Consider the following 12,584-nt stretch of genomic DNA (forward strand, 5'->3'; position numbering starts at 1 on the left):
TTGGCTGTAGTAATGGCTGAATCACACACCTGAAACAAGCATGCAGCAATCCAGTCTGACTTCAGTCAGAGCACCTGATCTGCATGCTTGTTGGGGGGCTGTGGCTGAAAGTATTAGAGACAGAGGATCAGCACAAGTCAGGCAGCTGGTATTATTTTAAAAGGAAAAATCCATATCCTTCTCAGTTTAGGTTCCCTTTAAGAGTTCTAACTTTTTATACTGGGTGCATATCTGTGTGTACAGAGCACTCTGCTCGATCATTCCTGACAGCTGGATCCTCCCTAGCTCAATTTAATTAAAGCTTCAGTCAAATTCAAATTGCTAACTATAATTCCTCACTTGAAAACTGCAATCACTAGTTGAAAAAAAAAATGTATTTTGTGCAAAAGATAAAAGGCATAATTCAATGACATAAAGGCAAAACTGAACAAGTAACTCATGCTCACCTGCCATTTACAGGCCAAGTACGTGTTACATCGCTGACATAGCCTGATGCTTCACAGCCACCATCCAACAAAACCATTTCTCCATCCTAAATGGCCAAAAACACTTCATTATTGTCAGAATATGATGCTGCCAGGAAATAAGACGGTACTTATCTGTTAGCCGGGCGCATCCGGCAGGTGGCGCTGTTGATGTTAATTCCAATCATAATTACTTCACGTAAACCTGTGAATGTAAACCGCCGGATGCGCCCGGCTTAAACAGATCAAGCCGCCGGCTTGCTTCGTGAGTGTCTCGCTCTCCTCCCCCTCTTGCCCTCTCTCGTATGAGCCTTGGGGAGGGGACATGCGTGTCCCCCCAGAGTCGTTCGTCGCGGCATTGCGACGAACGACTCTGGGAGGACACGCATGTCCCCTCCCCAGTGTTCTATAGGAGAGAGGGCAAGAGGGGGAGAAGAGCGAGACACAAAGCAAGCCGGCGGCTTGATCTGTTTAAGCCGGGTGCATCCGGCGGTTTACATTCACAGGTTGACGTGAAGTAATTATGATTGGAATTAACATCAACAGCGCCACCTGCCGGATGCGCCCGGCTAACGGATAAGTACCAATAAGACTTTCTCCTAAATTCTTAAATTATTATGTTAATGTACACAGTATTCAGCATGTCTAGATTCAATAATATATACAACATATACATACAGTGATGTGAAAAACTATTTGCCCCCTTCCTGATTTCTTATTCTTTTGCATGTTTGTCACACTTAAATGTTTCTGCTCATCAAAAACCGTTAACTATTAGTCAAAGATAACATAATTGAACACAAAATGCAGTTTTAAATGATGGTTTTTATTATTTAGTGAGAAAAAAACAACTCCAAATCTACATGGCCCTGTGTGAAAAAGTGATTGCCCCCCTTGTTAACCACTTGAGGACCGTGGGCTTTACCCCCCTTAAGGACCAGGCACTTTTTTTTCCATTCAGACCACTGCAGCTTTCACGGTTTATTGCTCGCTCATACAACCTACCACCTAAATGAATTTTGACTCCTTTTCTTGTCACTAAAAAAGCTTTCTTTTGGTGCTATTTGATTGCTGCTGCGATTTTTACTTTTTATTACATTCATCAAAAAAGACATGAATTTTGTCAAAAAAATGATTTTTTTAACTTTCTGTGCTGACATTTTTCAAATAAAGTAAAATTTCTGTATACATGCAGCGCGAAAAATGTGGACAAACATGTTTTTGATTAAAAAAACCCATTCAGCCTATATTTTTTGGTTTGGGTAAAAGTTATAGCGTTTACAAACTATGGTGCAAAAAGTGAATTTTCCCATTTTCCAGCATCTCTGACTTTTCTGAGCACCTGACATGTTTCATGAGGGGCTAGAATTCCAGGATAGTGTAAATACCCCCCAAATGACCCCATTTTGGAAAGAAGACATCCCAAAGTATTCACTGAGAGGCATAGTGAGTTCATAGAAGATATTATTTTTTGTCACAAGTAAGCGGAAAATGACACTTTGTGACAAAAAAAAAAAAGTTTCCATTTCTTCTAACTTGCGACAAAAAAAAAAAAATGAAATCTGCCACGGACTCACCATGCCCCTCTCTGAATACCTTGAAGTGACTACTTTCCAAAATGGGGTCATTTGTGGGGTGTGTTTACTGTCCTGACATTTTGGGGGGTGCTAAATTGTAAGAACCCCTGTAAAGCCTAAAGGTGCTCATTGGACTTTGGGCCCCTTAGCGCAGTTAGGCTGCAAAAAAGTGCCACACATCTGGTATTGCCGTACTCAGGAGAAGTAGTATAATGTGTTTTGGGGTGTATTTTTACACATACCCATGCTGGGTGGGAGAAATATCTCTGTAAATGACAATTGTTTGATTTTTTTTTTACACACAATTGTCCATTTACAGAGATATTTCTCCCACTCAGCATGGGTATGTGTAAAAATACACCCCAAAACACATTATACTACTTCTCCTGAGTACGGCGATACCACATGTGTGGCACTTTTTTGCACCCTAACTGCGCTAAGGGGCCCAAAGTCCAATAAGTACCTTTAGGATTTCACAGGTCATTTTTGTTTCAAGACTACTCCTCACGGTTTAGGGCCCCTAAAATGCAAGGGCAGTATAGGAACCCCACTAATGACCCCATTTTAGAAAGAAGACACCCCAAGGTATTCCGTTAGGAGTATGGTGAGTTCATAGAAGATTTTATTTTTTTGTCACAAGTTAGCGGAAATTGATTTTAATTGTTTTTTTTTCACAAAGTGTCATTTTCCGCTAACTTGTGACAAAAAATAAAATCTTCTATGAACTCACCATACTCCTAACGGAATACCTTTGGGTGTCTTCTTTCTAGAATGGGGTCATTTGTGGGGTTCCTATACTGCCCTGGCATTTTAGGGGCCCTAAACCGTGAGGAGTAGTCTTGAAACCAAATGTCGCAAAATGACCTGTGAAATCCTAATGGTACTCATTGGACTTTGGGCCCCTTAGTGTACTTAGGGTGTAAAAAAGTGCCACACATGTGGTACCGCCGTATTCAGGAGAAGTAGTATAATGTGTTTTGGGGTGTATTTTTACACATACCCATGCTGGGTGGGAGAAATATCTCTGTAAATGACAATTGTTTGATTTTTTTTTTTTACACACAATTGTCTATTTACAGAGATATTTCTCCCACCCAGCATGGGTATGTGTAAAAATACACCCCAAAACACATTATACTACTTCTCCTGAGTACGGCGGTACCACCTATGTGACACTTTTTTGCAGCCTAGGTGCGCTAAGGGGCCCAACGTCCTATTCACAGGTCATTTTGAGGCATTTGTTTTCTAGACTGCTCCTCACGGTTTAGGGCCCCTAAAATGCCAGGGCAGTATAGGAACCCCACAAGTGACCCCATTTTAGAAAGAAGACACCCCAAGGTATTCCGTTAGGTGTATGACGAGTTCATAGAAGATTTTATTTTTTGTCACAAGTTAGTGAAAAAAAAAAAATCAATTTCCGCTAACTTTTGACAAAAAATAAAATCTTCTATGAACTCGTCATACACCTAACAGAATACATTGGGGTGTCTTTTTTCTAAAATGGGGTCACTTGTGGGGTTCCTATACCGCCCTGGCATTTTACGGGCCCAAAACCGTGAGTAGTCTGGAAACCAAATGTCTCAAAATGACTGTTCAGGGGTATAAGCATCTGCAAATTTTGATGACAGGTGGTCTATGAGGGGGCGAATTTTGTGGAACCGGTCATAAGCAGGATGACCTTTTAGATGACAGGTTGTATTGGGCCTGATCTGATGGATAGGAGTGCTAGGGGGGTGACAGGAGGTGATTGATGGGTGTCTCAGGGGGTGGTTAGAGGGGAAAATAGATGCAATCAATGTTCTGGGGAGGTGATCGGAAGGGGGTCTGAGGGGGATCTGAGGGTTTGGCCGAGTGATCAGGAGCCCACACGGGGCAAATTAGGGCCTGATCTGATGGGTAGGTGAGCTAAGGGGTGACATGAGGTGATTGATGGGTGTCTCAAGGTGTGATTAGAGGGGGGAATAGATGCAAGCAATGCACTGGCGAGGTGATCAGGGCTGGGGTCTGAGGGCGTTCTGAGGGTGTGGGCGGGTGATTGAGTGCCCTAGGGGCAGATAGGGGTCTAATCTGATAGGTAGCAGTGACAGGAGGTGATTGATGGGTAATTAGTGGATGTTTAGGGTAGAGAACAGATGTAAACAATGCACTTGGGAGGTGATCTGACGTCGGATCTGTGGGCGATCTATTGGTGTGGGTGGGTGATCAGATTGCCCGCAAGGGGTAGGTTAGGGGCTGATTGATGGGTGGCAGTGACAGGGGGTGATTGATGGGTGGCAGTGACAGGGGTTGATTGATGGGTGATTGACAGGTGATCAGTGGGTCATTACAGGGAAAAACAGATGTAAATATTGCGCTGGCGAATTGATAAGGGGGGGGTCTGAGGGCAATCTGAGCGTGTAGGCGGGTGATTGGGTGCCCGCAAGGGGCAGATTAGGGTCTGATCTGATGGGTAACAGTGACAGGTGGTGATAGGGGGTGATTGATGGGTGATTGACAGGTGATCAGTGGGTTATTACAGGGAAGAACAGATGTAAATATTGCGCTGGCGAATTAATAAGGGGGGGGGGGGGTCTGAGGGCAATCTGAGCGTGTAGGCGGGTGATTGGGTGCCCGCAAGGGGCAGATTAGGGTCTGATCTGATGGGTAACAGTGACAGGTGGTGATAGGGGGTGATTGATGGGTAATTAGTGGGTGTTTAGGGTAGAGAACAGATGTAAACAATGCACTTGGGAGGTGATCTGACGTCGGATCTGTGGGCGATCTATTGGTGTGAGTGGGTGATCAGTTTGCCCGCAAGGGGTAGGTTAGGGGCTGATTGATGGGTGGCAGTGACAGGGGGTGATTGATGGGTGATTGACAGGTGATTGACAGGTGATCAGTGGGTCATTACAGGGAAGAACAGATGTAAATATTGCGCTGGCGAATTGATAAGGGGGGGGGGGTCTGAGGGCAATCTGAGCGTGTAGGCGGGTGATTGGGTGCCCGCAAGGGGCAGATTAGGGTCTGATCTGATGGGTAACAGTGACAGGTGGTGATAGGGGGCGATTGATGGGTGATTGACAGGTGATCAGTGGGTTATTACAGGGAAGAACAGATGTAAATATTGCGCTGGCGAATTAATAAGGGGGGGTCTGAGGAAAATCTGAGCGTGTAGGCGGGTGATTGGGTTGCCCGCAAGGGGCAGATTAGGGTCTGATCTGATGGGTAACAGTGACAGGTGGTGATAGGGGGTGATTGATGGGTAATTAGTGGGTGTTTAGGGTAGAGAACAGATGTAAACACTGCACTTGGTGATCGGACGTCGGATCTGCGGGCGATCTATTGGTGTGGGTGGGTGATCAGATTGCCCGCAAGGGGCAGGTTAGGGGCTGATTGATGGGTGGCAGTGACAGGGGGTGATTGACAGGTGATCAGGGGGATAGATGCATACAGTACACGGGGAGGGGGGGGTCATCAGGAGGGAGCAGGGGACAGTTTAGGGCATAAAAAAAAATAGCGTTGACAGGGAGTGATTGATGAGTGATTGAGTGCAAACAGGGGTCTGGGGGGTGGGCAGGGGGGGGTCTGAGGGGTGCTGTGGGCGGGGGGGGGGGGAATCAGTGTGCTTGGGTGCAGACTAGGGTGGCTGCAGCCTGCCCTGGTGGTCCCTCGGACACTGGGACCACCAGGGCAGGAGGCAGCCTGTATAATACAGTTTGTATACATTACAAAGTGTATTATACACTTTGTATGCGGCGATCCGGGTGCTAGTAACCCGCCGGCGGTTACAGCGCGAGGTGGGCGGAGCCAGTCCCCGGCAGCCGATCGCGTCACGAATGACGCGATCGCGCCGCCCATGCCCGTAAAAGGACCGCCGCCATTTGTCTATACGGCGGTCCTTGCGGGGTCCACTTCCCGGCCGCCAATTGTATATACGGTGGTCGGGAAGTGGTTAAAAAATAACTTAACTGAGGTTCATCAAACCTGAGTTCAATTTCTGTAGTCACCCCAGGCCTGATTACTGCCACACCTGTTTCAATCAAGAAATCACTTAAATAGGAGCTATCTGACACAGAGAAGTAGACCAAAGCACCTCAAAAGCTAGACATCATGCCAAGATCCAAAGAAATTCAGGAACAAATGAGAACAAAAGTAATTGAGATCTATCAGTCTGGTAAAGGTTAAAAGCAAGAAGTTTTGAATCAGGATGATACCATTTATCGGCTAACTTAGAGATGGATAAACAGTGAGCTTTCGACTTATAAAAAGCCTTCGTCGGACTGGTTCCTGACCAAAACTGAAAAACACAGTTTATATACACTGACATACAGAGGAGAAACATTCTTTAGCAAACATAAATGTAATTAGATGCCTTAACTGTTACTGATGAGGCTTTCCCAGGCATCCTATCTAAATTGATAAGATCAATAGAATCCTCAACATGACATAAAGCTGACTCTGGTGATGGGGAGACATCGTAAATTCCGAATTCAAATGGTAACTGGCCTGGTTACATGCACCATTAATTCTAAGCTTAAGAGAATTGTGGCATTTAAAGCCAGCACCTGAAAGCAAATAAAATCATCAGAGAGAACAGCTTACAAAGGTCCATGTACCCGCAAACCGACGGATCGTCCCACATACCTCAGGTATGACAGTTTCCACCCCAAACATATAAAGAATTCCATAATTTACAGCCAGGCAATAAGATGCAATCGGATCTGTTCTGACAAGGATGACAAAGACAAACACCTGGATTACCTGAAGAAGAATTTCATAAAACAGGGATACAATCCTCTAATGGCTGAGACCCAAATCAAGAAAGCTAACAATATCCCTAGGACTCAGCTCCTGGAGTACAAGCAGAGCCAGGAAGAAAGCCGTGTCCCACTGGTAGTAACCTACAACCCACGCCTGGAAATCTTAAGAAAGATTGCAAAAGAATTTCATCCTGTTCTACACAAGGATCAGAGAATAAAAAAGATATTCCCTGAACCTCCCCTCCTAGAGTTCCGATAGCCACCCAATCTTAAGCAGATGATAGTGAGGAGTGCCTTAAATAGGCAAGAACAGAATGGAACATTCCCCTGCCGAGGGAAAAAGTGTGGGACCTGTAAACACATCCATTCCACTGACAGGATACTAATACCAGGTACACAACAGGAATACAAAGTACAAGGCACCTTTTCCTGCGACTCATCTAATGTGGTATACGTGATCATGTGTGCAAAATGCCCCAAAGGAATTTATGTGGGAGAAACAAGTCAACCACTGCGTGATCGCATGACACACCACAGATCCACTATTAACAGCAGGAAAAAGGATATTACAAAATATACTGATCTCCCAATACCAACACACTTTTGTTTACCTGTACACAGTTTAAGCAATTTTCGCGTCACTGTATTAATGGGTGGCTTCAAATCGGGAAACATGAGACTAACACAAGAAACTAAGTTTATACATTGGTTCAAAACTGTAGAAGATGGTTTAAACAAGGACTCTAACTTCTTGTGCTGGTACGATGGGTTTTAAATGCCACAATTCTTTTAATTTTAATTTTTCTATATTTTCATTCATTTTTGTGCCATATGCTGTGTAAGATGGAATTCACTGTCACTATTCATTTTATTTGCTTTCAGGTGCTGGCTTTAAATGCCACAATTCTCTTAAGCTTAGAATTAATGGTGCATGTAACCAGGCCAGTTACCATTTGAATTCGGAATTTACGATGTCTCCCCATCACCAGAGTCTGCTTTATGTCATGTTGAGGATTCTATTGATCTTATCAATTTAGATAGGATGCCTGGGAAGCCTCCTCAGTATTAGTTAAGGCATCTAATTACATTTATATTTGCTAAAGAATGTTTCTCCTCTGTATGTCAGTGTATATAAGCTGTGTTTTTCAGTTTTGGTCAGGAACCAGTCCGACGAAGGCTTTTTATAAGTCGAAAGCTCACTGTTTATCCATCTCTAAGTTAGCCAATAAATGGTATCATCCTGATTCAAAACTTCTTGCTTTTACTCATGGCTAACATGGTACAACACTTTACTGCTTCTGGTAAAGGTTATAAAGCCATTTCTAAAGCTTTGGGACTCCAGCGAACCACAGTGAGAGCCAGTATCCACAAATGGCAAAAACATGGAACAGTGATGAACCTTCCCAGGAGTGGCCGGCCGACCAAAATTACCCCAAGAGCGCAGAGAAAACTCATCCGAGAGGCCACAAAAGACCCCAGGACAACATCTAAAGAACTGCAGGCCTCACTTGCCTCAATTAAGGTCAGTGTTCACGACTCCACCATAAGAAAGAGACTGGGCAAAAACGGCCTGCATGGCAGATATCCAAGGCGCAAACCACTTTTAAGCAAAAAGAACATTAAGGCTCGTCTCAATTTTGCTAAAAAAACATCTCAATGATTGCCAAGACTTTTGGGAAAATACCTTGTGGACCGACGAGACAAAAGTTGAACTTTTTGGAAGGTGCGTGTCCCGTTACATCTGGCGTAGAAGTAACACAGCATTTCAGCAAAAGAACATCATACCAAAGTAAAGTAAAATTTGGTGGTGGTAGTTTGATGGTCTGGGGTTGTTTTGCTGCTTCAGGACCTGGAAGGCTTGCTGTGATAGATGGAACCATGAATTCTACTGTCTACCAAAAAATCCTGAAGGACAATGTCCGGCCATCTGTTCGTCAACTCAAGCTGAAGCGATCTTGGGTGCTGCAGCAGGACAATGACCCAAAACACACCAGCAAATCCACCTCTGAATGGCTGAAGAAAAACAAAATGAAGACTTTGGAGTGGCCTAGTCAAAGTCCTGATCTGAATCCTATTGAGATGTTGTGGCATGACCTTAAAAAGGCGGTTCATGCTAGAAAGCCCTCAAACAAAGCTGAATTACAACAATTCTGCAAGGATGAGTGGGCCAAAACTCCTCCAGAGCGCTGTAAAAGACTTGTTGCAAGTTATCGCAAACGCTTGATTGCAGTTATTGCTGTTAAGGGTGGCCCAACCAGTTATTACTGTAGGTTCAGGGGACAATTTCTTTTTCACACAGGGCCATGTAGGTTTTGAGTTTTTTTTTTCTCACTAAATAGTAAAAACCATCATTTAAAACTGCATTTTGTGTTCAATTATGTTATCTTTGACTAATAGTTAATGTTTTTTGATGAGCAGAAACATTTAAGTGTGACAAACATGCAAAAGAATAAGAAATCAGGAAGGGGGCAAATAGTTTTTCACATCACTGTAACTGTTTTTATTACATTCCTCAACTGTCCAAAAAGTGTTGTGGTATTTAATCCAAGCCATTGCTTCTCAATGTTGCACCAAGCCATTGCTTCTCAATGTTGCAGGTCAGAGAAACAACTTTACCACAGGTCTCATATGACTGTGTTTATATAACGCTCTTGTGAAGGATAGTTTACTTTTCTGACCATATCCCAGCAGAGGTCCACAAACTGCTCTTTATGAGGACTTATCTGTAGATATTGATACTGCCTATCTTTCCCATTTAGTTGTCCCTTTTTTAAAGGGCAACTGAAGCAAGAGGGCTATGGAGGCTGCCATATTTATTTCCTTTTAAGTAATACCAGTTGCCTGGCTATCCTGATGATCACCTGCCACTAATACTTTCAGCCATAGACCCTGAACAAGCATGCAGCAGATCAGGTGTTTGACATTATTGTCAGATCTGACAAGATTAGCTGCATGCTTGTTTCTGGTGTTGTTCAGACACTACTGCAACCAAATACAGTGCTGCCCATAATTATTCATACCCCTGGCAAATTTTGACTTAAAGTTACTTTTATTCAACCAGCAAGTAATTTTTTGAATCTTGAATCTGGGCTCTGCTGGTGGCAATGGCTCAAGGCAGACAATCCAATGGTAACTGCACACTGCTGCGTTCCACGGATGCAGACCAAGGAGGATGCCACTTCTGCAGATAAGGCACAAAAAAGCTTGCATCTCCCTTTGCAAATGCTCACATGGACAAAAAAGACGACTTCTGGTCTTCTGTGTTATGGTCAGATGAAACAAAAATTGAATTGTTTGGTCACAATGATGTTTTCTTCATTTGGCGTAAAAAAAGAGAAGCCTTCAACCCAAAGAATATCATCCCCACTGTCAAACATGGTGGTGGGAACCTAATGCTTTGGGGGTGTTTTTCAGCCAATGGACTAGAGAACCTAATCACAGTAAATGGCACCATGAAAAAAGAGCAATGCATCAACGACAACATCAGGCAGTCTGCAGAGAAACTTGGCCTTGAGCACACAGTGGATATTTCAGCATGACAATGATCCAAAGCACACAGCAAAAGTGGTGAAGAAATGGTTAGCAGACAACAACATTAACATTTTGGAGTGTTCCAGCCAGAGTCCTGACTAGAGATGTCGGCGAACGATTCGGGAACCGTTCGCCGGCGAACACCTCGCGCCTGTTGCCAGGCACTTTCTGCGCATGTGCGTGACGTTGTGAGTGATGTCACGCTCATGCGCAGAGAGTAGCCGGCAACAGGCGCGTGATCAAAGACGCGCACCGCTGGCCCAGCACAGCCGTACTACTCCGAGTCATATCGACCCGGAAGTAGTAGCGGCCCATAGGGGTTCGCCGGCGAACGGCTCGCCTACATCCCTAGTCCTGACTTGAATCCAATTAAGAATCTGTGGAGGGAGCTAAAGATCAGGGTGATGGCAAGAACACCCTCCAACCTGAAGGATTTGGAGCTCATTTCTAAAGATGAATGGGCAAAAATACTTGTGGAGACATGAAGACATGAACAAAGCTGGTCTGCAATTATAGGAAGAGTTTGATTGCTGTAATAGCTAATAAAGGCTTTTTCTATTGATTATTGAGAAGGGTATACTTTTGCACTGGACACTTTTTGCTCAAATGTAAATAAAAGCTGAGAAATGTTTTTTTTTCCACAATATTGCCTCTTGTACATCGTCTTATCTTTTGGGAGACACCTATGTCATTTCCTGTCAAAAAATTACTTACTGGTTGAATAAAAGTAACTTTAAGTCAAAATTTGCCAGGGGTATGAATTAATTATGTGCAGCACTGTAGATCAGCAGAGCTGCCAGGTAACTGGTATTTTTTAAAAGGAAATACTGTAAACATGGCAGCCTCTATATTCTTTTCACTTCAGTTGTCCTTTAAGTCAGTATATTATTATACTTTATATTATCAGTATATTATACTGATCTATAAAAATTGTCCATCATTGCCCCTCAGTTGTCCCTTATTTAGATGTGATGATATGTACTCTCTTCATTCCTTCAGTTGTCCTGTAAAGAGAATCTGTACTGTCCAAACATGGCAGCTAACCAGGAATTGGTGTGTATGTCTGTATGTGTGTACGTACGTACATATATATATATATATATATATATATTTATTTATACACACACACATCATCTTGCATCATCTCCTTGTAATAGCGCCCAGGGGGCACTGTATCAGGGAAATGTGATACAAGAACAGGAAGTACAATGAAGCCAATACATCGTTCAGGACGGAGCTGGCTGCCTGCATGTGAGTATTTGTATCCCTGCAGCTGTTCGTGCACTCGGCGCGTCACATCCCCGCCGCTACGTCGCCCCGCCCCCTAAAACGAGATTGTGCATGGTATGATTACGATGCACAATCAAACCGCGGTATATCGTCATACCGGTATACCGCGGCAACCCGATCACACACACACATACGTGTGTGCGCGCGCGTGCGTGTGTGTGTGTGTATATATATATATATATATATATATATGTGCATATATATGCATATATATATATATACAGTGGAGGAAATAATTATTTGACCCCTCACTGATTTTGTAAGTTTGTCCAATGACAAAGAAATGAAAAGTCTCAGAACAGTATCATTTCAATTGTAGGTTTATTTTAACAGTGGCAGATAGCACATCAAAAGGAAAATCGAAAAAAGAACCTTAAATAAAAGATAGCAACTGATTTGCATTTCATTGAGTGAAATAAGTTTTTGAACCCTCTAACAATAAAAGACTTAATACTTAGTGGAAAAACCCTTGTTTGCAAGCACAGAGGTCAAACGTTTCATGTAATGAATGACCAAGTTTGCACACATTTTAGGAGGAATGTTGGTCCACTCCTCTTTGCAGATCATCTCTAAATCTCTAAGGTTTCGAGGCTGTCTCTGTGCAACTCTGAGCTTGAGCTCCCTCCATAGGTTTTCTATTGGATTAAGGTCCGGAGACTGACTAGGCCACTCCATGACCTTAATGTGCTTCTTCTTGAGCCACTCCTTTGTTGCCTTTGCTGTATGTTTTGGGTCATTGTCGTGCTGGAACACCCATCCACGACCCATTTTCAGTTTCCTGGCAGAGGGAAGGCGGTTGTCGCTCAGGATTTCACGATACATGGCTCCGTCCATTTTCCCGTTAATGCGATTAAGTTGTCCTGTGCCCTTAGCAGAAAAACACCCCCAAAGCAAAATGTTTCCACCCCCATGCTTGACGGTGGGGACGGTGTTTTGGGGGTCATAGGCAGCATTTTTCTTCCTCCAAACACAGCGAGTTGAGT

The 12,584-nt window shown here is 43.6% G+C and overlaps 1 protein-coding gene across 1 annotated transcript in view; it reads right to left on the reverse strand.

Moving 5' to 3' along the window:
* XPNPEP3 (X-prolyl aminopeptidase 3) overlaps positions 1 to 12,584 on the reverse strand; it is a 196,406-nt gene that overhangs the window by 68,757 nt on the left and 115,065 nt on the right. The window contains exon 7 of the mRNA XM_068240213.1: positions 447 to 532. Within this exon, the coding sequence (XP_068096314.1) occupies positions 447 to 532 (86 nt within the window). The remainder of the gene's footprint in view (positions 1 to 446; positions 533 to 12,584) is intronic.

Source organism: Hyperolius riggenbachi, chromosome 6 (assembly GCF_040937935.1).
Source record: "Hyperolius riggenbachi isolate aHypRig1 chromosome 6, aHypRig1.pri, whole genome shotgun sequence".
NCBI classification, from domain to species: domain Eukaryota; kingdom Metazoa; phylum Chordata; class Amphibia; order Anura; family Hyperoliidae; genus Hyperolius; species Hyperolius riggenbachi.